Source organism: Cucumis sativus, chromosome 7, assembly GCF_000004075.3.
Source record: "Cucumis sativus cultivar 9930 chromosome 7, Cucumber_9930_V3, whole genome shotgun sequence".
Taxonomy (NCBI): domain Eukaryota; kingdom Viridiplantae; phylum Streptophyta; class Magnoliopsida; order Cucurbitales; family Cucurbitaceae; genus Cucumis; species Cucumis sativus.
This window is the reverse complement of record NC_026661.2, coordinates 8,841,674-8,865,656: the sequence shown is the minus strand read 5'-3', so window position 1 is coordinate 8,865,656 and position 23,983 is coordinate 8,841,674. Positions and strand designations below refer to the sequence as shown.

Sequence of the window (23,983 nt, the reverse complement as noted above, 5' to 3'; positions counted from 1 at the left end):
AGGCCAATACTGATTAAAGGAAATAGTAGTAACAGCTGACACAGCAATCTTACAAGCAATATATCAAAATGCGATTAGGTAATAGCTTTTCCCATGCCCTGGTCGGGGTTTCACCATCCTCAGAACCTTCAAAAGTGATTTTCCTAACAAAAACAATGCATTCTTTAACCAATTAAGCACCAGAACTTAAAAAATTACACTCTGATTCACTATATAGAAATTCAAAGGATACCTTGGTAAGCATTTCCTGTGGTATGATTTTGGACACCGTCGACAAACAGCAAACTGTAGTTCCCATATTTTCTTATTTTCGCCGAGCGCACAAACAGAGCACTTATGCACAGGGCATGAGAAAGATTCTCCAGATGCAATCTTCTTCTCAAGGTCTCCAGCGGCAACTTTATTCTCCGGATGAAGCAATCTTGAAATACATTTAGGATGATAAAAATAACCACAAGTTGCATTTACGCATTGGAAGACCTAAAGAGCAATAGTAACTCATATTAGGTAATAATCAGAGACTGATGTCTAAAATCATAAGTAAATCTCTTTTTCTAATAAGAAAAGCATATGTATATTCAACAAAAAAAGCCAAGAAGGACCATCTAAGAGGAAAGGGTTGAGGAAACCCCCACCCACAAAACTAATAAAGAAGAGCCTAGCAATTATTAATACTCATTAAAAGATCTAATTACAAAGGGAGATATGAGCTATTGGCAAAATTAACAATGTGTTAGAAAGTTGCTAACAAGAACAAGATATTAATTTATTATAATGAACTATAAGAAAATACAAGATAAACCCAAGTATAAGGCACTTGGAACCTCCCTCTTGAGTACTCTCACCCAAGCCCTAAATCACTCCACATAATAACCTCTCTCTCTCACTTACCCTCCCTCCATTTATAACAAGATGTAACCACCCTAGTAACCACACATAATAGCTACTAGTAACCACACTTACACAATAACTACTAGTAACTTCCTAAGTATCTAATTACCCTTATACCCCTAACCCTATACTAATCTAATTACCCTTATACAATATAAACCCATGTATACAAATGTAGGTATCTAACACAATGCTAATAAATAAATTACATTAAAACTACAAAGATTCCAAACCTACAAACAAGAAACTAGCAAAAAAAGTCAAACAACTCAAACCCAATCAAAGGGTCGACAAAATTATGAACCAAAAGATTGTGAAAAAACTCTAGTGTAAATGTAAAGATGGAAAGTATTAGGGTTCACCTAAGTTCATTATGATTATAATAAACAAAAACAAATTAATAAAACAAAAAAAAAGGAGCCAATGTCTATATTGCGCAGGATTCATATAGTAAATATTCATACAATACGTGAAGGATAGCCATTTTAGTAGTGAAGTGTATGGTCAATCGATTTTATACCTACAATGAGTTATTTTTAGAGGAGTTTCATTGAATCTTTAACAACTTTCCAAATATAAGCAGAGTACAAATAAACTTGACTTTGTATTACTCTCTTTGTATAACTCTCTTGTACTTTGAGTGCATATTAATAAAAAAGATTTGTCTCCGTTTCAAAATAAATAAATAAACTTGACTTTGAGGGTGAGTATTTTTTGTTTATATGATGATAAAACCAATTTCAATGAGGAAAAAAAAAGAGAGAATAGGAGGCTAACCAAAAGCCAGCCCACTAAAAGGAAGGGAACCCTCTAGAAAAAGGGACCCAACTATGCAAAATAACACCTATAGAATAATTACAAAATTCCTTCGAATTCAAGGCCCACAAAGAAACATGATAACGTACAAGGGACCAAATCTCACTGGGGACCCTCTCCCCACCCCTAAAAACCCCATTGTTCTGCTCACCCACACCACCCATAAAATAGAACACACCCCCATGACCCAAAGGAAGTGCCCTTCTCACTGGTCAGGGTTGAGAAGGAACTCCTCAAGCAACGCACACACATCTCTATGTCAAGTCCCCCCTAACGCCAAATGTCTAAAACAAAGAGTTCCAAACCAAGCTGGAAAACTCACAATGCCCAGAATGTGGTCCAGATCTCCCTCCCTTTTCTACAAAGAATGCAACAAGAAAGGACCTACAAGCGAGAGCATCTTCCTCTTAAGCCTATCCATCCTGTTTTTTTTCTTTTTACGGTCGTGTAAAACTTGCCAACTAAAGAACTTAACTTTCCTAGGAATCTCAATCCTCCACAGCACAAGAAAACAGATAGACCTAGGGGAGAACCACTTCACCCACGTCTAAACGAGTGGCCCTCAAGTACCTCTATTGTTTCCCTATAGGAAAAAGCACAACAGAACCCAAAAGAGAGGGAATACGAGCTCCTAGACCACACGAGAATATCAGCAACAAAACAGTGTTTGTGATCAAGAAAATGATACGAAAGAGGGAATAAGAAACAGAGAGGTCTCTCCCCCATCCAATGGTCTTCCCAAAAGTAAGTATCTCTCCCCCATCCAATGGTCTTCCCAAAAGGAAGTATCTCTCCCCTTCCCCACCACACAATGAATGAATTGAACAAAAGCAAGGAGATCTTTCTAGAAAATCTACGAGAATTTTCGAACAAAAGATAATTCAGTATTTGTCCATACATGAGGGGAAGACTTCCACTTATAGAGTTTTAATACAAGTGGTGGTAAAAAATGGAATTAACCTAAGACTATGACCCAGCTAACCACATTCTTCTTACATCACCACTTTCCCCTTCTCCCTCCTGATTCAATTGATGCAATCAAGCTCTCTTTCAACCCTAACATCATTTCCAATTAAATCAACTCAGTTGACATCAATTTCATGAGGATCGAGCTCGTGCCATTTCTTCGAACTCAAAGAAAAGCCTCATGGGTTGGCAAACCACCATCTGAAGTGATTCTTTAGACTCTATCACTTTTGAGTTGGTAGCAAAAACATATTCAGGGGAATTGATGTAGAGTGTAGAATAATGGGGGCCAAGGCTTCTGCTGATTATTCAAGTCAAGATATTAGTTTAAACTGGAGTGCTCTCATCTCCATGTAATTGTTGATGGCAACCGTGGATAAGATGGCTCTCTTCCTCTACTACACTTCATAGTCTTGTTTTGCTATTTTTGAATATTCTTGGCGATGGAACAAAGATCAAGAACTTTTCTATTGATGTAGTGAGAAGAAACAACAAATGTTCAAATGAAACAGAAAATCTGGAAGTTGCTAAAAGGTAAGTTCTCTTTGTTATCCCTCCTCCCCCTCCCTCCTGCTCCCTTTTCGGTTCTCTCTTTTTCCAGTAGCCTCACAACGACTACTTTTCAGTCTAACAACGTTAGCCTCCTGGTGAAGTCTACCCACAGACCAATCACTAAAGGTCTGGTGGTTGAGTTTCGTTTTAATTGCACAGGGAAGCTTAGAAGTGAGACTGCAATGGAAGTGGTAAGTTACGAAGTTCTTCAATCGTATTATCGCATTTGGTCAGAAGACGATAGCTTCCTTGTCAAAGATGTGAGCTGGTGCCTGAAAGCATTATCAGTGTTATTAAGAGGCCCAGCAGATTGTTTCTTCCAGAAATGGGGGAGTTAAACCAAGGAAGGTTGAAGTTGTCAAAGTTCAAGGCAAAAAAGGGTTGGGTGTTATGTTGTGTGACCTATGGCCATTTTCAGGTGGACACTCCTTCATTCGAGTGTGTTAGGGAGAAGACAAACAGGGGTGGGTGGCATTTCACAAAATGCTGGAGAATTTCCTTTTCAAAACCAGAGTATATAAGTTGGTATTCACATAAAATTGCCACATCTTTTAATCCAGCCCAGGCTAAGAGTACAAGCTTCACAGATAAAGTTAAATCGGATGGTAACTTAACCCATGATGAAAAGAAAAAAAAGAGAGTGCCATTAAAGTTGATTATCAGGCTGTGACCAAAGATGAAGGAGAAAGCTCTCAAGTTTCCTCTATTTTGAAGAGAGCAAAACAGAGTCAGGGGGTGACAAATAACTCGGAAGTTATTCAAACAAAGTTTGAAAATGATGTAAGAAGACTAAGAGTTAATTGGGTAATTAGGTAATATTCTAGATTAATTCCCTTTTTAGCCCCATTTGTAATAGAAGTCTTCTCCTCTTGTATGAAGCACATTATTCATTCTAATAAAAGATTCTCAATCTTGGTTCTTGGAGGATTTCTCCTTGAGATTACTTAGGCTACATCAGAATAGTTGTGGATAGTTACAATACTCTTTGCGTTGATTATTGGAGAGAAATTCGAAAACTGCTGGAAATCTTTTTCCAAACAAGAATTATCATCAACCCACTATTGGATGAAAATGCTCTTATTAGTTTGGATCAAGGCCTGGTTGAAGATTTCATCAATGAACCTGAGAGATGGCAGGAGATGGGGCCATTTCACCTAAAGTTCGAAAAATGGGATAGATTAAAAAACAGCCAGCCGTTGGTAATGAAAGGCTGCAGCAGATGGTTAAGAATTGGAAACCTTCCTCTGGACTACTAGTGTAGAAAAACCTTCGAAGCCACCAGAGAGAATTTTGAGGGTTTAGAAAGCATTGCCACAGAAACGCTTAATCTAACCAATTGCAACGAAGCAAGAATTCAAGTTAAACCGAATTTATGTGGTATTATACCTACTACCACTGAAATTACAGACTTTAATAGAAGTAATTTTTTCTTGAATTTTGATGATATTGAGCCTATGGATCCCCCATGTATTATCAAGGGAAGTCTTATTGTTAAGGATTTTCAAAAACCCTATTGATTAACTAAGGGTTAGGCAAGCTTTGGAAGATGAAGATGTTAATGTTTTGTTCTTCCCTCAAGAACTTGATGTGTTTAAATCCACTAAAACAGCTCCCTCCTTTTCAAGAAATCCATTAGAAGCTTTGAATCAAATTCATGTTTCCTCACCGGCGCCGGAGGCCGACAATCTGATTGGAAATGAAATATGTCCGTTAGAAATTAATAGGCTGTATCCAAGGAAGAGAGAGAATTCAGCAGAAGATATCTATGCATTTAATTCATTGGGCTTTGGTCTAACCTCAAATGGTGGAAAGCTCAAATGGGGCTACTTTCCAGCCTAGTATGAACACGAAAAAAGCTTTAACAAGGAAAGAGAATGTGAATGGAAATGATTCTCTGCAAAGTAATTGTTCTGCTTCCATCCGTAAGGGCACGAAAAAGAAATTTAAAAGAGAGCCTGTTGTAGTTCCTCCGTTATTCCTCCCAAAAGACAGCTCAGCAGCATTAACTAATCACTCAAGAACCCTTCCACCTTCCAGCCGTGTTCTCATATCTTCCTCTGCCTTGGAATCCAACTCTTCCTTGCCTTTTTCCAACCAATCAAACAGTACAGTGAATATAGCATTCCAATTGTCCAAGGATAACTCGAATAATGATCTTCTTCAGTCTCCATCTCACAATACGAGTGAGTTCGAAATACCTCAGAAATTTCCGGCTAACATTTGCTTGCATCAACGAATGAAGAGAAACAAGAAGTGCAAGATTCCTAAAATGTCTCAAGGAAGTTCTTATTTGGTTAAGCCTTTCCGAAAACACTTGACCAAGAAAAGGACTTCTTTTAGCAATTCTTGGACAAAAATCACAAACCCTGACTTGCTTGAGGCTGTTGTGTCAAGATCCAAGTCCCTGGCCTAAATCAAAACAGGTCAGCTTCTTTACCTTTTTTGAATAAACCTGGTTCCCATTTCGGATGTAATTCCCAAGAGTCTTTCAATCCTCCTTCTGTGCGAGGATTACATAGCAATTTTCAGACTTCTCATAAAGGTACGAAAGACTTTGATGAAGAGTCATTGGCAAGTGTAAGCAGTGAAGAACAGGAAAGAGGACAATGAGGAGATAGAAATTACAATAAAATGCCAGTTGATATGAACAAGGCTTTAAGTATTTTATTCCAATCTGAAGAGGTTCAATTACTTTCCATTAAGAAAAGCTTTCCTTTACTCCACTGTAAAAGAAAAATACATACCTAAAAATTGCATTCCATAGTGGATACCTGTGAAATCTCTTTAGCCTAATCCAAAGGAAAACAGGTCATTCGGTGGATATCCTCAGGGTTGAAAATTGAAGATTAGCTATTGAATTGCATGATGATTTGGACAAAAACATGGTGGCTGATTCTTAGAAGTTTTCAAAAGAAATTAGTCCAGACATACTACTAATTCAAGATTCTAGAATGGACAGCTTCGTTAAAGAAGTCATAGAAAGCATATAGAGCTCAAAAGATGTCGGCCAGATTTTAGTTGGAAGCTTTAAAGATTTTCAGGGACTTTCTTACAAGGTGGGTTGAAGGTTTTTTCAGAAAACTGACATTGCTAAAGCTGACTTCTCTTTGATAACTGGAGTAATGAGTTGAAGGCAGTGCTGGCAAGTTTATGTGGATTGGAAGAAGACTACTTCCAGATCCTCTGGACTTTGGATTGTGTTGGCAAGTTAGCTTTGAGGCAGCTGTTTGCATCTTCTTGGCTTTCATTTTCTCCTATCATCTTGAAGATTTGGATGTGCAGTACTTTTTATACGAGTGGAGTGGGCTAATTTTGAGAGAGTGTTTAAGTATTGCTTTTTACTTAGCTTTCTACTGATGTACTGTATTGTGTGGCTTTGATTAGCTCGTTTATTTTCTGATTCGGACTCGTATTTAAGTTTCCATCATATTTATGTTGCCCGATTATAGTCTTTGTTTATGTTTTAGCTTGTTTTTTCCCTTAGTTCTTTTGGTTTTGGTATAATACTCTTGTACTTTGAGCTTTAGTCTCATTATCCTTCATAAAGAGGCTTATTTTCGTTTCAAAAAAAAAAAATCTTGGCAATGATTGTAATTTTTAAGTTATTAAGTTATTTGCAAGTTTCTTTTCAAGGTGTTGATGGTACTAATGGGGTGTCAACCTAGTTGAGATGCCCGGGTGCACCTCCTGATCCACAGCTTTATGCTTGTTGTTTCCATTGTACTTTGAGCATAGTCTCATATCATTATTTTAATGAAAAAGCTTGTTTCTTGTCAAAAAAGGGTGCTGGTGCTGGTGCTGGTGGTTTCAAAGGGTACATAATGGTGTACAAGTTCGATGCCCTCTCACTGATGAAGGCAAGGCGAGGGCTTTTTTTCTCAAAGAAGAAAGGAGTGGGGAGTGGGGTGTGGGTTTTTTTTGCTTATGAAGCATGAATACTCCATGTGAAGCAAAAAATCGTATCAAATACGTATCAAATATCAATACTCCTAAATACTTCCCATATACATATCGGATAAGTGATTTGACATATTTGCTTTTAATAAAAAACAAATATCAAATGCACTTCTGAAGTGGACACGTTGGACCTTCTAAAAAGAAGGCATCTAATCTTTCCCAATCCAAACTAGGTAGCATATTTAAAAAGCCCATTGCCCCCACCCAAAACTAAAAGGAAAAATATTTAAAAAGACCAAACTAGAATCATCTAATCTTCATCCATCCCGCCTAAGTCACACAAAATAACCCACTTAAATATCTTTAACAATTCAATGAAGAAGTTTTTCATTTATCCTCGTACTTCTCTCTCTAATCTTCTTCTCCTCTGTCATTCTAACTCTGGTGCGCCAACCTTTTCTATTCTATTCCATTGCAATTGTATTTCAATATTTTTTAAGAGAAATTGTATTTCAATACCTTTGATAGTACTTCTGGTAAAGTATTTTGTAGTATTGTCATCAACTAGACCAGTGTTTTAAAAAGCGCACTAAGCCGCGCGCCTAGGTGCGCCTAGGCTCAAGGCGCCCACTTGGAGCTTATTTGTGAGGAAGTGCGGAGAATTCTAAAAAGCCCAGATTAGGCGCGCGCCTCAAAGGCGCAAGTCGAATTAGGAGTGGGCTATTTTTATAACTTATGGGCTGGGCTTTAATTATAAAAAACTATTATTATCTAAATTTTTTAAACCTATTACGTGAAAGTGAAGAAACAACCCTTCACCCTTCTCCTCCCGCGCATGAATTTTCTTCAACACGACTCTTCATCTACTTTTTCGGTTCTTCCGTTCTGCTTCTACTTCAAAACTTTTTGCTTCCTTTTCCACCCTTCTTCTTCACACAAAACGTCAACAAATCTATTTGGTGCTGCGGCTGCCATTACTCTGTTTTTTGGTGCAAAAACAGAGGAAAAGAGAAGACAATAATATTCTGCTTCAGTTTTCACCTCCTCCATTTCAGCTTTATCGCGGGTGAGTATCTCAATCGTACGTTGTAAACTTTTTGCCTCCTCTTGGATTAGATTTAAATTCACATCAAGTGAATCTCTTTGTTCAGTTAACATCTGCATTGCTTTCTCCTTCTTCTGTAACTCTTTGACAAGAACATCAAACTCCATCAGCATCCCACTTTCTTTCACCACAGCTTATTCAATTCTCATTTGAAGCTCAGAAATTCTCTTCCCGTTCTCTTCCTTTTCCTGTTTGAAACAGAATGTACTCTGTTTTAATTGAGCAACTTCCTTCTCTAACTTCTCAAATCTCAACCTCCATTTCCAGCCCATTTTTTTCCTTTTCAATCTCACCTTTCTCCTTCATTTTCACATCCACTTTCCTCTCTAAATCTTCAATTACCCTGCCTGATTCCTCCAACAACTTCTTAATCAATTCATTGTCTTTCGTCAGATTCACATTCAAAATCTCACATTCCTTTTTTTCACTCAACAACTTCTTCCATTTCGTACATGCTTTTCAAAGGATTATTAGTTTTTATCCTTTTACTTTCATTTAACATATTGATTGCTCAGAATGGTGAAAAGAACAAATATGGATGAACGAACTTGAAATGTTTTCTATCTATTGCATCTTTTGGCTCTATTGTCATTTCCTCTAATTTGGTTGCTAAGAGAATGGAAGGTGGATCCTCTCTTTCATTTTCGAGAACTAAGTTTCCACCTACAATTCCAATGAAACTCGAGAGGAATGAGATGAAATATAGCAGAGGATTGAGATAACTACAATCAAGTTTTGACCAAAAGTCTATATTTCATGCTAAGCATAGTGGGCTATTTTTTTAGATGTCGAATTCTGAGTATCTCTCCTTTGTTGATTTGACATCTTGCATTAAATTTCATACTCTACTGTGACACTTTGTTGTGTCACAGATTCATTTGGTTCTAGTATGTTTTGGTCTAAGTTAGCTATCAATTTGCTGATTTGACGGCTACGAACTACATATGTCGTTTTGTGTTTTCATAGCGTGGTATACCCATTGAGTGACTATTGGTTTTGTCTCTTGACTTATTTATTGTGTGCAAGTTTTGGACATCTTCTTCTTCTTATACTTCTCGACCACAACTTCCTTCAATAACCCATCAAACTCAACCTTCATCCCATCCCTCTCACAACACACTCCCCTCCAATCCTCCATTTATAACAGCTTCATCCCATCCATAGATAGCTTCTGTTTTTTTATCTTTTTATAACAGCTTCTGTTTTAAATAGCTTCTGTTTTTTTTTTTTTTTATAACTTAGATCATAGATGGCTGATAAAAGTTCAAGAAAAAATCCGGCATGGAAATATGGTCAATTGCAAAATGACCAAGATAAAAATACGTTTGTCTGTGGATTTTGTTCGAAAGTAACAAAAGGAGGGGTATATAGAATGAAACAACCTCGCTGGTGGTTACAGAAATGTCACCGCCTGTACAAAATGTTCGGATCACGTGAAGGAAGAAATTAAAGAGTACATGTCCAAAAAAAAAGAGATTAAAGAACAAAGAAATCTGATTGTGGACATTGATGTAGAAGATTACGGTATCGAGGATGAAGATGAAGGGAGTGTTAGTGTAAACAACATAACAACACCAAGGGGCCCGAGCTTGAAGAAGCCAAGGCAAAAGGGTCCAATGGATGCATTTTTTACTCCTAACCCAGAAACTGTGGTTCAAAATAGAAAGGACAAAGGAAAACAAACTTCATTGAATGGGGCATACAAGAAGGAAATGAGAGAGCACACCATCCAAAGAATTGCTCGATGGTTTTATGATGCAGGAGTGCCTCTGAATGCCTGCACATATGATAGTTTTGCCCCTATGATTGAGTCAATTGGGCAATTCGGTCCTAGATTGAAACCACCATCTTATCATGAGTTAAGAGTTCCATGTTTGAAAAAGGAATTAGAAGCAACAAATGAGTTGATGAGTAACCATATGGCAGAGTGGGCCAAGGTTGGATGCACTGTTATGGCTGATGGATGGACCGATAGAAGAAATAGGACATTAATTAACTTTTTAGTTAACAGTCCTAAAGGCACCATGTTTATTGAGTCCATCGATGCTTCATCTTATGTGAAAGATGGAAAGAAGATGTTCGAGTTATTTGATAATTTTGTAGACCGAATTGGAGAAGCGAATGTTGGACAAGTAGTTACCGATAGTGCCTCAGCAAATGTGATGGCAGGTAAGAATGTAGACTACTTACAAGTTATAACTTTAATTTGTTAGATTTAGTTGAGTTCTACGTTAAATGTGTACTTATTTTCTTTGTTAATAGGGAGATTGTTAGAAGCAAAGCGACCACAGTTAATATGGTCTCCGTGTACCGCTCATTGCTTAGATTTGATGTTGGAGGATGTATACAAGATCTCGAATATTCGAAAAGCATTGAAAAGAGGCATGGAGATTAGCAATTTCATATATGTTCATCCTGGATTGTTAAACATGATGCGATGTTTTACTAACCAAAAGGACTTAGTTAGACTAGCTAAGACTCGTTTTGCTACTGCCTGCATTACATTATCGAGTATACATCGTCAAAAGAATAATCTGAGGAAGATGTTTACTTCAGATGAATGGAAGAATAGCAAATGGAGTAAGGAGCAACAAGCGAAACGAGTAGTTCAGACTATTTTGTTGGCTAGTTTTTGGACTACAATTGTTTTCACTCTTAAAGTATCTGGCCCAGTCCGAGTTCTTAGATTGGTTGATGGCGAGAAGAAGCCACCTAGGATATATTTATGAGGCCATGGATAGAGCTAAGGAAGCTATTGCTAAATCCTTTAATAATAATGAAGAAAAATACAAGGACATTTTCACCATAATTGATAAAAGATGGGAGCTTCAGTTGCATCGTCCCCTGCATGCAGCGGGGTATTATTTAAACCTGTCATTCTATTATCTGAATCCTAATATCCAGAAGGATGATGAAATAGTTAATGGACTCTACTCATGCATAACAAAAATGGTTGCTTCATTGGAAGTACAAGACAAAATACTTGCAGAACTAAGCAAGTATAAGAGAGCTGAAGCATTATTCGGACAACCTTTAGCAATCAGACAAAGGGACAAAATATCTCCAGGTAAATTTCAACTAAACGATTACTCAACGATACTAGCAACAAGTTCTTCTATTAATATATATTTTTTTGTTTGTGCCTATAGTGGAATGGTGGGATAATTTTGGACAATCAACTCCAAGCTTGCAAAAGTTTGATGTGAGAATTTTAGGTCTTACTTGTAGCGCTTCTGGATGCGAGCGTAATTGGAGTGTGTTTGAACAAGTTACCTTTTCTCTCCTTAAGTACATTGAGAATGAGAATCAAAATTTGTTGATTCACTGATAATGAAACTTTCTAATTTTTCAGCTTCATAGCAAGAAACGAAATAGGCTTGCTCAAAGTCGTTTGAATGATCTAGTGTTCATCAAATACAACACAGCATTAAAACGTCGATACAACCTACAAGATATTGTCGATCCCATGTCCTTAAAAGACATTGATGATAGTAACGAATGGTTGATTGGAAGATTGGATGACGATTCTGAGGAGGATGATGAGTTGGTATTTGACGATGATTCTTTAACGTGGGGTGATGTTTCTAGAGCTGTCGGAGCAAAAGAACCATCATTCTATTCTAGAGCTAGTACCTCTAGAGCAAAGACTAATGTTTCATGTTCATCCTCGTCTACCACGCAACGCAAACAAGTAAATTTAGATGACTTCGATTTGGAAGAAGAAGATACTGATGGCAATAAGTCTAACGAAGGAGTGAATGAAGACGAGGATCAATTTAGTGATGATGAGTTTGATCTTTAGGGATGAACTTTTATTTTGATTGTTGACTTGTTGAATACTGGGTAGTTTTCTGTTGTGTTTTGTTGTTTAGGCTACTTATATTGGGGTACTTATATTTTATACATTGTTGCTCTGCTACGAGTGTGTATATATATATTTTCTTTTCTTTTTATATATAGTGCGTCTTATCAAAAAAAGCTCACGCCTTTTTTTGCGCCTTGTGCCTAGGCTCCAGAGGACCAATGCGCCTTAGTGCGCCTTGAGCCTTTAAAAACACTGAACTTGACACTTCATGTCTATTAGTGCATTACATTTAGCATCTTTATGTTAAATCTGCATATATTTGATATTCTCTTAATTAAAATAATGTATCTTCAACGTATCCATATCCTAGTTTTTCAAAAATTGGCATATCATTTGTATCCTATTGAATTATCCTATATTTGTATTTGTGTTCATATTTCCTACATTTTTTGTTGGAAGAGGAAGAAAAAGGGAGCTGGTGGGCTTTTCCTTTAATAGCAACAACGGTGAGCGGCACAACAATGATGGAGAGGGGTTGAAGGAGGAGAGGAGAGAGAGAATTCAATAAAATTAAAATTAGTATTTTATTCAACTTATTTATATTAATTAATAATATTTTTATTCATAGTAATTACCACATGTAGATCCTGTTAATAAAGGGAGCAAAATCAAGCATTTTTCAAATGTAGGAGACTCGATTGTTCAATTTTCAAACTTAGACAACAATTCAAAACAAACCTCAAGGATCAAAAGTGTAATTTTCCCTTTGATATCTTGTTCAAATTGGATTTATGACCCATTTTATTCCCGCAAAGACACCTTCCTCTCTCTCATTCGTGTTTCTCTCTAAGAAAAACATACCCGCAAAAACAGTGTATATTGAAAGTAAAAAAAATCAAAAACATCCAGTAAACATTATTAATCCCATACCTCAGCACCAGAAGACTGATCAGATGAACCTAAATTCCCGCAAGCATAGCACTGGTGCTGTTTGTACTCGCAATTCTTGCAAATAAAGGTTTCAATTGCCTGCCAGCAAGCCCATAGATATTGAAGAAAATTAACAAAGGGAGTTTGCAAGCATAGAAAACATACATGAATATTATCATACATCTACTTCTTCTTTAGAGAGACCGAGCGAGAAACAATCACCATCCTCTTCAGTTGCATGAAAGGACCTCATGCACCTCCCATCACAGCTATAAGAAAATCAAAATAGCTTATTAGGCTTAGCTTGATGCTTCTACTTGGAAGAAAATTTCCAGTGACTTCTGTAATTATTCATTAGATCATATTATTTTGAACTAGAAACACTTTTGTGTGTGATTTCCTGGTCGAGCTGTCATTTCTATGTCATTTTGAGAAGAAGGCTAAAAGGGAAGGAAATTCCATCGAACTATGATTTTAAGAAACAAACAATTTTGCAAAGCCAGTAACCAACCTCGATAATTTAAAGTAGGGGAAAAAAACAATATGTGTATTGTGAAAAAAAGGCAGAAGGTATATTAAAAAATAACAGGAGAACAGGTATTGGCAGTTGAGATATGAAATATTACTCTCTCCATAAGAAAAAAAAACCTTATCATTTAGTTAAAATCGGACACAAGATCCATAAAATGAATTATCAAATATCAATGGATCACTTTAAACAAAACAGAAAGGAATGCACTACAGAAAATGAATACTTCAACATTTCATCAAAAATAATGAAATATACAAAAAGGAAACCCTAAAACCAAAGAAGATACTGAAAACTATAGAGAGAGAATAGGTACAAAAAATTTAGAAAGAACACTCCAAGATGATGCTCCAAAACTATGTACCACCATGTATTTTCTTGGCCTTTTCTCTAACAGGATGCCATCTAAATGAGAGAGAAGAGAACTTCCATGACTACTGGAATAACTGTGTGAATTTGAAAGATGATGATTCTATGTTTTTAACCACCTCAAAAATTCACAAAACATATATTTCAAAAGTTTTGTTTTTTTATAGGGATAGTTGCAAATTTAGCAATTAAATTCAAAATAGTTAAGTATATAGCAACATTTTTAAAAAATTGCAAATATAGCAAAATGTGTCAAATTCTATCAATGATAGAATCTATCACTGATAGACCATGTTATAAAAATTGGTCTATCACCGATAAATCATACGAGTCTATCAATGATACAAGTCTATCAGCGATAGTTTTGCTATATTTGCAATTTTTTTAAAATGTTGCTATATCCTTAATTATTATTCCTCAAATGGTCATCCATTACGATTACCCTTTTTTATATTTATGAGTGTCCAAGCTAACCTACGTGCTCCTCAACTTATTTCACAAGGAAACCATATGGGCTCACAACCTTCTTTTGTCAAAATTTTGTAGGATTAGATATGGTAGGCAGCATACATGAGGGTTTGAACATATTCGTCATAGCACCTTTTAACTTTTTTCGCAGGTCCCAATAACCACGCCCAATGTTGTTTACAAGTATTTCAAAATATGAACCTAGAATCGATGTTCCAAAAAGCTATTGAGGCTCACACCTTGAGGCTCATCCTGAGGCAAAATTCTAAGTTTTAGCCTTGAGATTTACGACAACCATAAGAGGCTTACACCTCTCATAGAAGAAGCTAACAGCTTTGTAAAAATGCATCAAGGCTTAAAATCTATGTGCCTCATCTAGTGATAAAAAAAATAGTCATTTGCCTAGCTTCTTCAAAAATATCAAGGTTTAAGTTGTGTCAATATGAATTAGGATTACTTTTGTTGTTGTGACTTTAAAAACACTGAAGGCAAAATTTATACTATAAATCAATCCTATTACATATTAGTAGTTGTAGTAATGATAAAGATATCCTTTAGAATTTTTTGATCAAGTGAAAATTGCAGGGGTGAATTTTCTCTTAGCACTTTTACATGACAATCATGTTTAGCACTACTTGGCTATTTATACCAATTTAGGATTTTCAAGATGTTTTTATTCACTTTTTGAGGCTTACTCCTCGGCCTCTCCAAGAGGAAAAGCCTCAAGGCCACCTCCAGCATTTTAAAGCATTACCCAAAATGTTCATCTGATAACAAGGAACAGAAAACAAATACCATATAATGTTGCCACCATTATCACAAAATGCACAGACAGAATCAAAGACATCATCATCACTTTCCTCTTCAACAGCATCATCATCACTTTCCTCTTCAACAGCATCATCAACCATGTCTTCATCATCTGAATCATCAACTATAAAACTTGGCTGCATATTACGTTGAGCATCCTGAAAGAACAACTGTCCAAGCTGAAAATGAGAAAACAGGAGAGTCCTTGTAGGCATGCACTTGACAGCAAAAATGAATTACCTCATGACATGACATTCTCTTAACAGGCTTCTCTTCAAGGAATGCAAGTAAGAACTGTTCAGATTACAAACCATCAAGGTAAGAAGATCATCTAATTCAGTACAAAAGAATTCTATTAAAATATGGCTCAAGAAAAATTGACTCATGCCACTGTAGACTGCTTTATTATATTGAAAAGTTTTCATTGAGAACACTCTATTGTCAAAAGGTCTTTGAAACCAAAGCCCAAAGAGAAACACAGAACCTCACCAAGGACCAAACCGCACAAGGGTCTCCATTCGCACCTCGAAACACTCTACTGTACCTCTCCCACAACCAAACACACACCCTACGAATCACAAAAAAACAGCCTCACTTTAAAAGACAAATGGGGGAGGAACTCCCCAATCATTGAACAAATATCCCTCTGGCGAGCAATCGCAATATCAAACTCCTAAAAGAAAAACAATTCCACGCTGATCTCACAAACTGACACCCTCGGAGAATGTGGTCCATGTTTTCCTCCACCTTTCGACAAAGGATACAATAGAAAGGACCCATTAACGAAGGCATTTACAACATATAAGCAGCAGTGATGTGGGGGAAGGTTGGGGATCCAAAAGCCAAACCCTCCAAATGGAGTATTCAAATAGGTCATCTATTTAGCAAAATCTGGTTCTTTAGCACAATGTTAATTGAAGATACCCAAAATTTAAAAGAATTCCTACTTAAAGGTTTTATTCATCTATCTCCTGCCCATTATAAGCTTAAATATTTCTTTCCAAACATAACTCCATACAAATTGCAAAATGAAGCACATCCGTAGATAATCTTCCCTATCCTTTGACTATGATGCAATTATAAACAGTGCAAACATACAGTCATTAACTATCTTACTATTGGCTGTTATTTCCGTTTTAACCACTCTTTGTTAGTAGCTGTTTTGTCTGTTAGTAGCTGTTATTCCTGTTTTCAACTGTTGTTGTTAGTAGCTGTTTCTTCTGTTAATAAGCTGTTGGCAGCTGTTATTGCCAAACTAATCAGTTACAACAACTGATTAGTTACACTCAACCAACACTCACAGCTATAAATTATCATTCTCCTATTGAGAATGATACAACAGAATTCTTGAATAAAAAAGAGAGATTAATTCCAGCTTTGAATTACATCAAAGTGGTATCAGAGCAGCCCCGATTCTTGGACGGATGGCTGGCCGAAGAGGAAACAACCCAGCCACGGGGGACAACCGTGTGCAAGAAGAGGCGGAAGACACCGCCGCCCTCTCACCAAGGACATCAACGGTTCGCTTGCTGGCCGTCGAGGACTCCTTGGGAGACTTACACCGAAAGATAGACAGAGTAATGGATAACTTTGAACTTTTGGCAAGAAGGATGGACGAGTTACGGGCACCACCGCAGCTCGAAGCAGAAATGGCAGACGATGGGGAGTTCAACAACAGACGAAGGCAACGTGGACGGGGAAATTTCAGAAACCTCCACAATCCACGATACGCTAATCGAGGAAGGGCTGATCTCAACCCACCACCACAATTCTACGCCGACGTCCATAATGAGCAAGAAGACGAATCTTCGAGCAGTGACGACCAGAACAACCCCTGGGACGCCTTAGATGAAACACAGAGAGGACAACACGGCAGGAGATTCGGCACGCGGGCAGAAACTCATCATGACTTCAAGATGAAGGTTGACTTACCTTCATATAGTGGCAAGAGAGATATCGAATCCTTTTTGGATTGGCTAAAAAGTACTGAGAACTTTTTCAGTTACATGGACACCCCTGAACAGAAAAAGGTACGTCTCGTGGCCTTGAAACTCAAAGGGGGCGCATCAGCATGGTGGGAGCAACTGGAAGCCAACAGGCAAAGATACAACAAACGACCCGTACGCTCTTGGGAAAAAATGAAGAAACTATTAAAAGAACGATTCCTGCCCCCGAATTATGAGCAGACTTTATACAACCAATATCAGAATTGTCGTCAAGGTACCAGGACAGTCACCGAATACATAGAAGAGTTCCACCGATTAAGTGCCAGGACAAATCTAAGTGAGAACGAGCAGCATCAAATAGCCAGATTTGTGGGGGGTCTGCGTTTTGATATTAAAGAAAAAGTAAGATTACAGCCTCTTCGTTTCCTATCTGAAGCAATTTCATTGGCCGAAACAGTAGAAGAGATGATAGCTCTAAAGACCAACACCATGAATCGAAGAACATGGGAACCAACATCAAACAAGAAGACAAACTATGCGAACAAGTCGAATGATCAGCCGATGGCACCAGCTTATGGAAAAGGAAAAGAAACCGACTCTCAGACTGCAACATATGAGAAGAAGGCAGAGATGATCAACAGAAGCAAGAACCAAAATAATTACACTCGCCCATCATTGGGCAAGTGCTTCAGATGCGGACAACCAGGTCACTTATCAAATTCTTGCCCTCAAAGAAAAACAATTGCCTTAGCTGATGAAGAAGATAACTTACCTGGCGAGGGTGAGTCAGAACCAGAGGAGGAAACGGAAGAAATTGAAGCCGATGAAGGAGATAGGATCTCTTGTGTTATCCATAGAGTACTCATTGCTCCCAAGGAAGAAAAGAACCCACAACGCCACAGTCTTTTCAAGACAAGGTGCACCATTAATGGGAAGGTATGCGATGTTATTATCGATGGAGGTAGCAGTGAAAACTTTATAACCAAGAAGATAGTCTCCAACCTGAACTTGAAGGTGGCATCCAAACCCCTACAAGATAGGATGGGTCAAGAAAGGGAATGAATCCACAGTTAACGAGGTATGTACGGTTCCCCTTTCTATCGGCAACAGCTACAAGGATCAGATCGTATGCGATGTAATCGACATGGATGTATGCCATGTCCTCCTAGGCAGACCGTGGCAACACGACACTCAAACCTTACATAAGGGGAGAGAAAACACATACGAATTCCACTGGATGGGTAAACGGATAACTCTACTGCCCTTGACCAAAAAGAACGAGGAGAACAGTAAGACAAGGGGGCAGCTATTCACAACGTGCAGTGGCAAAACCCTTTTAAAAGAAAGAAAGCAAGATATTTTAGCCCTTGTGATGACAGGCAGCCCCAATGAAGAACAGGCTGGAGAGTTGGAACCACAATTACAACAACTTTTCGAGGAGTTCCCACACCTCAAGAAAGAACCTGACGGACTGCCACCTCTTCGAGACATTCAGCACCATATAGATCTGATCCCCGGAGCATCACTGCCGAACCTGGCTCATTACAGAATGACCCCTAAAGAGTATGCAGCGCTCCATGAACATATCGAAGATCTACTCAAGAAAGGGCATATTAAGCCAAGCCTCAGCCCTTGTGCTGTCCCAGCTCTCCTCACACCCAAGAAGGATGGAAGTTGGAGAATGTGTGTAGATAGCCGAGCCATTAACCGAATCACAGTAAAATACAGATTCCCTATCCCAAGAGTTGGAGACCTCTTGGATCAACTCGGCAAGGCCACCATCTTCTCGAAAATTGACCTAAGGAGTGGATACCATCAAATACGTATCCGACCCGGTGATGAATGGAAGACTGCCTTCAAGACGAATGAAAGGCTGTTTGAATGGATGGTAATGCCCTTCGGCCTATCCAATGCTCCCAGTACCTTCATGAGGCTAATGAATCAGGTACTGCACCCCTTCCTCAACAAATTCATTGTGGTTTATTTCGATGATATATTGGTGTACAGCAGTGGGAACGACGAACACTTGCTCCACCTTAAGAAGTTGTTTCAAGTATTGACAGAAAAGGAGCTATACATCAATCAAAAGAAGTGTGAGTTCTTGAAGTCTGAAATTACATTTCTTGGTTTTATAATCAAGAAAGGAGAAGTAAGCATGGAACCAAGAAAGGTTGAAGCAATACGAGAGTGGTTGGCTCCAACCACTGTCAAAGAAGTTCAAGCCTTCCTAGGACTGGCTTCTTTCTACAGAAAGTTTATAAAGAACTTCAGCTCCATCTGCGCACCACTGACCGACTGCTTAAAGAAGGGAAACTTTAAGTGGACTTCATTCCAACAAGAGAGCTTCGAAGAAATAAAGAAAAGGTTAGCTTCCAGCCCTGTTCTGCAGCTGCCAGATTTCTCTTCTCCTTTCGAAGTAGCAGTAGACGCCTGTGGCACGGGAATTGGGGCAGTCTTATCCCAACGAGGTCACCCGATTGAATACCTCAGTGAGAAATTGAGCACCGCACGACAAACATGGAGCACGTACGAGCAGGAATTATATGCCTTAGTTCGAGCTCTCAAGCAGTGGGAACATTACTTGCTCTCCAAAGAATTTGTTCTCTTAACAGATCATTTCTCCCTGAAATATCTTCAATCTCAAAAGAATATCAGCCGGATGCATGCCCGTTGGATATCTTATCTACAGAGATTCGATTTTGTTATCAAACACCAGGCTGGAAAAGAGAACAAGGTGGCTGACGCGCTGAGTAGAAAAGGCTCCCTGCTCACACTTCTCTCCTCAGAAATAATTGCTTTCGAGCACCTGCCAGAACTATACGAAAGAGATGCTGACTTCGCAGACATCTGGCATAAATGCTCCAATCACCTAAGGGCTGAAGGATACCACATCCTAGAAGGATTCCTCTTCAAGGGAGACCAATTATGCATACCACACACTTCTCTGCGGGAAGCCTTAATAAAGGAAGCTCATTCCAACGGATTAGCCGGACATTTCGGGCAAGACAAGACCTTTGACACGATCTCCATACGGTACTACTGGCCACAGCTAAGAAAAGACTCTAATAACTTTGTGAAGAGATGTTCCGTTTGTCAACGGGCCAAGGGCTCCCGAACTAATGCAGGGTTATATACCCCGCTGCCGATTCCACAATCAATCTGGGAAGATCTCTCAATTGACTTTGTACTCGGACTCCCAAGACTCAAAGAAACCATGATTCAGTCATGGTGGTTGTTGACCGATTCAGCAAAATGGCTCACTTCATCGCTTGCAAGAGAACAAATGATGCTGTATACATAGCTAACCTATTCTTCAAGGAGATCACCCGATTACATGGAGTACCTAAGACCATAGTCTCTGATAGGGATGTTAAGTTCCTAAGCCATTTCTGGAAGACACTGTGGAGAAAATTTGATACAACGCTGAAGTATAGCACAACAGCTCACCCTCAGACCGACGGACAGACTGAGGTAACAAACAGAACACTGGGTAACTTGATACGCTGCCTCAGTGGCTCTAAACCTAAACAGTGGGATTTGTCCCTCGCACAAGCAGAGTTTGCCTTCAACAACATGAAGAACCGATCGACTGACAAATGCCCCTTTGAAGTCGTGTACACTAGACGACCGAGGTTGACATTTGACCTCGCATCCCTCCCTGTTACTGTAGAAAGTCACAAAGAGGCCGAAACCATGGCAGAGGATATCGAGAAACTGCACAAGGAAGTTCATGACCACCTTGTCCAATCCACTAATTCCTATAAGAAAGCAGCAGACAAAAAGAGGAGGCAAACTGTTTTCTCCAAAGGGGACTTAGTAATGGTACACCTAAGAAAAAACAGATTCCCCACTGGAACGTACAACAAACTGAAGGATAGACAGATCGGCCCATTTCGCATTACAGAAAAATATGGAGATAATGCTTTTAAGGTCGAACTTCCCCCGGACATGCACATCCATTCGGTATTCAATATTGCAGACTTGAAACCCTATCATGCCCCAGACGACTTCCAGCTTGCTGACTAATGTACTCGTGGTCGAGTACAGTCTCGGGAGGATGGAATGATGCAATTATAAACAGTGCAAACATACAGTCATTAACTATCTTACTATTGGCTGTTATTTCCGTTTTAACCACTCTTTGTTAGTAGCTGTTTTGTCTGTTAGTAGCTGTTATTCCTGTTTTCAACTGTTGTTGTTAGTAGCTGTTTCTTCTGTTAATAAGCTGTTGGCAGCTGTTATTGCCAATAACTGATTAGTTACACTCAACCAACACTCACAGCTATAAATTATCATTCTCCTATTGAGAATGATACAACAGAATTCTTGAATAAAAAAGAGAGATTAATTCCAGCTTTGAATTACATCAGACTATAAGCCTAAAAGATTGGAAATCCAATGTTGACAACAAAGAGCAATCCTTCAATCATCTCTTACACCCCTTACTTTTGTGGCCCTCGTAGAACATTGTTTCTCCTTACACAGTTACAGCCAGTTGGATAACTTTTTTGTAACCTCCTTCAGCATCGGGCTTGCTTTCCTCCCCCCTCTTCTACAATATTATCATCTATGAAAGTGTTTCTAATTCAAACAAAATGACAAAGTATACCACTGAAATAACTATCATTTGAACAGTAACTATACTTTTTCCAAAATTATTCAAATTATAATAAATGCATGTTCCACATGCAAAATTTCCTTGTTACTATCTCTTGAATTAACAAGTGGCAAAGACTCGTATTCTGTAGAATTAATTCAATTCAATAGCCCAGCGACTAAGTTGTGCAAAACCAGATCTCTTCTTTGTTGACATTTTTCTAAGTACCTCAACTAGTTAAACATTGTACCCTCTACCACTATTTTCAAGATTTTAAGGTCATCTAAAGTCCCAAACGTAACAGAATCTTCATTAGAGTTTTTGGAGTCTTTGTACTCTTTTATGCCATGAAATCAACACTTGTGAGATGATATGAAACATATATCCTACTTGGCTACTGCACTCTGTGCTTGCAAGCTGACCGCAAGGAGATTAACCGTGTGTACTTTCACAATCATTACCCACAGAAAATCAGGGCCTTGCATTCCACCAACTGATCAGGACAGCTCCCTCTAAAATTGAGGACTTGGATCTCAGATTGTATGGGAATTATCTTTATAGAAAATGAAAAGCCTACGGGGATAAATATGGTTCCAGAAGTCCTGTAGGAAATTTCTGAAAAGAGGGTATAAAAAATATTTTGAGGATGGAAGTCAACATAACCTAGAACTGTGGAATGGTTGAGTCAAAAATTTTATTTATCTTGCACTAATTGAAACTCTATTGCCTGTGGGCGTGGCTTTGAGACTTAGGAATGTATCACAAACTCTTTCCTCCCTCCCCCCTGCCCTTTTGTTTCTTCTTCACATCCATATAAAAAACTTTATTCAACAAAACAAATGAACATAATCTTTTCATTGTCTGCACAAGAATGAAAGAGAACCTGGGACTTGGCCAATATATCATCCCTTTTAACTGCTTCTCCGATTAATGACATGTGATCCACCAAATCATTCTGGGAAGGCCTCACTTTATACAAGCTGCAAAAATGAATGGCTTAAAAACAACAAATACAAAAGCATGAAAGTAAAAGATGAAATGAATTCATGTTACCTAAAGGTTTTAGCTAATAGATCCCACAAAGATTTGCTAGATGTATCTGGATTCCTCTTCAAAGCATGAAGGCAGTGCACTGTGATCAAGATGGTTCTAATGGTATCCTCAAAGCTCTTTCTAGGCTTCTGAAGTGTAATCCACACATTCTCTTTGGAAAGCACCGATATCTCTGGCTTTGAACCAGAAATATTAAATCTCCATGCGGTAACCTGTTTATAAACCTTTTGAAGTCCATTATCAACTGTACCATGGAGGAAAACAGGTTCTTGACTGCCCTCCAATCTCTCCCCTTCATCCCATTTAATCGGCAAAATAGAGAATGAAATAGGTTCTTCCTTGTGATCCACAAAGTGATAATTTGAGACAGGTGGTACTGGTAAGGTCTCAGCCTCATCATCTGAAGACGCCATTACTCTATTGTAGTTCCAGTCCTGCTACTTAACAACTAAATTCAATGAGTGGAATAACAAAATAAAAAATGACTAAAAATCCGACCTACAATGAAAGAGAATACTTCACTTTCCCTTAAGACTAGAACAAACACCCGTTCTTGAAACAGGAATAGGATTGATCATAGTGACATATCCATACGAAGTACTCCCTAAAATGCAAATACAAAAAGGGTAATTGAGAGGGACGAAGAAGGTACCTGAATGGCCTTCGGTTGAGAGCCAATCCCTACAAGAAGCTATTCAAACTCGGGAAATGGCAATACCGAACAATTTCAACAATGTTAGCAGCGAAGATAGCAAAGGAAGAATGGGAACAGATTGTAAACAAGAATCGGATACCAGCAGCCCTACGGAAGAAAGTCAGGCAGAAGTTGGGGAGGTGAAAATTAGTTGCGACGGAACCCGCGAAGAAGAGAGCAATATTCTTTGGGGAAAAGAAGTTATGGACTAAAATAGAGATACTACGGGTCGTTTTGGACTAAAATTATGGCCCTTATTTGTAAACATTATTTCAATAAAAGCAGTTACTCTAAACACTTAAGTAAAATAAACTAGAATAATCATCACGGTTGGGTTGGATTAAATTAGAGGAAAAAAATACTGATCTGGTTCACTCAACCCTATTATGCATATAATATATATAATGAATGTAAGAAGGGGTAGAATTCAAAAAAAACTTTGTAACTCACGTTCTACTATTAAAATTACCATTTTATTCATTCCCAACACTTGAAGTTGCATCATTTCTTTCATCTTTATTATTTCTTCTCTATTTGTGTTCTTTATGTACTCTT

The 23,983-nt window shown here is 38.2% G+C and overlaps 1 protein-coding gene across 4 annotated transcripts; it reads right to left on the bottom strand.

Moving 5' to 3' along the window:
• Window positions 1-26: 26 nt before the first annotated feature.
• On the bottom strand, window positions 27-23,645 carry LOC116405090 (protein ENHANCED DOWNY MILDEW 2-like). 4 transcript variants are annotated; one of them, XM_031888749.1, is made up of 9 exons: window positions 23,387-23,645; window positions 22,735-23,174; window positions 22,565-22,661; window positions 15,379-15,432; window positions 15,124-15,308; window positions 13,144-13,231; window positions 12,963-13,061; window positions 233-480; window positions 27-143 (listed from the first exon to the last, which is right to left on the bottom strand). In XM_031888749.1, exons 2-9 carry the CDS (start codon window positions 23,145-23,147, stop codon window positions 50-52), a joined length of 1,278 nt encoding a protein of 425 aa, XP_031744609.1. In that variant the 5' UTR covers window positions 23,148-23,174; window positions 23,387-23,645; the 3' UTR covers window positions 27-49. The 4 variants fall into 4 exon arrangements, with proteins under 4 accessions (XP_031744609.1, XP_031744608.1, XP_031744607.1 ...); XM_031888748.1 differs by having other exon boundaries at window positions 22,735-23,168; XM_031888747.1 differs by having other exon boundaries at window positions 22,735-23,171; window positions 23,387-23,644.
• Between the last annotated feature and the right edge of the window lie 338 nt (window positions 23,646-23,983).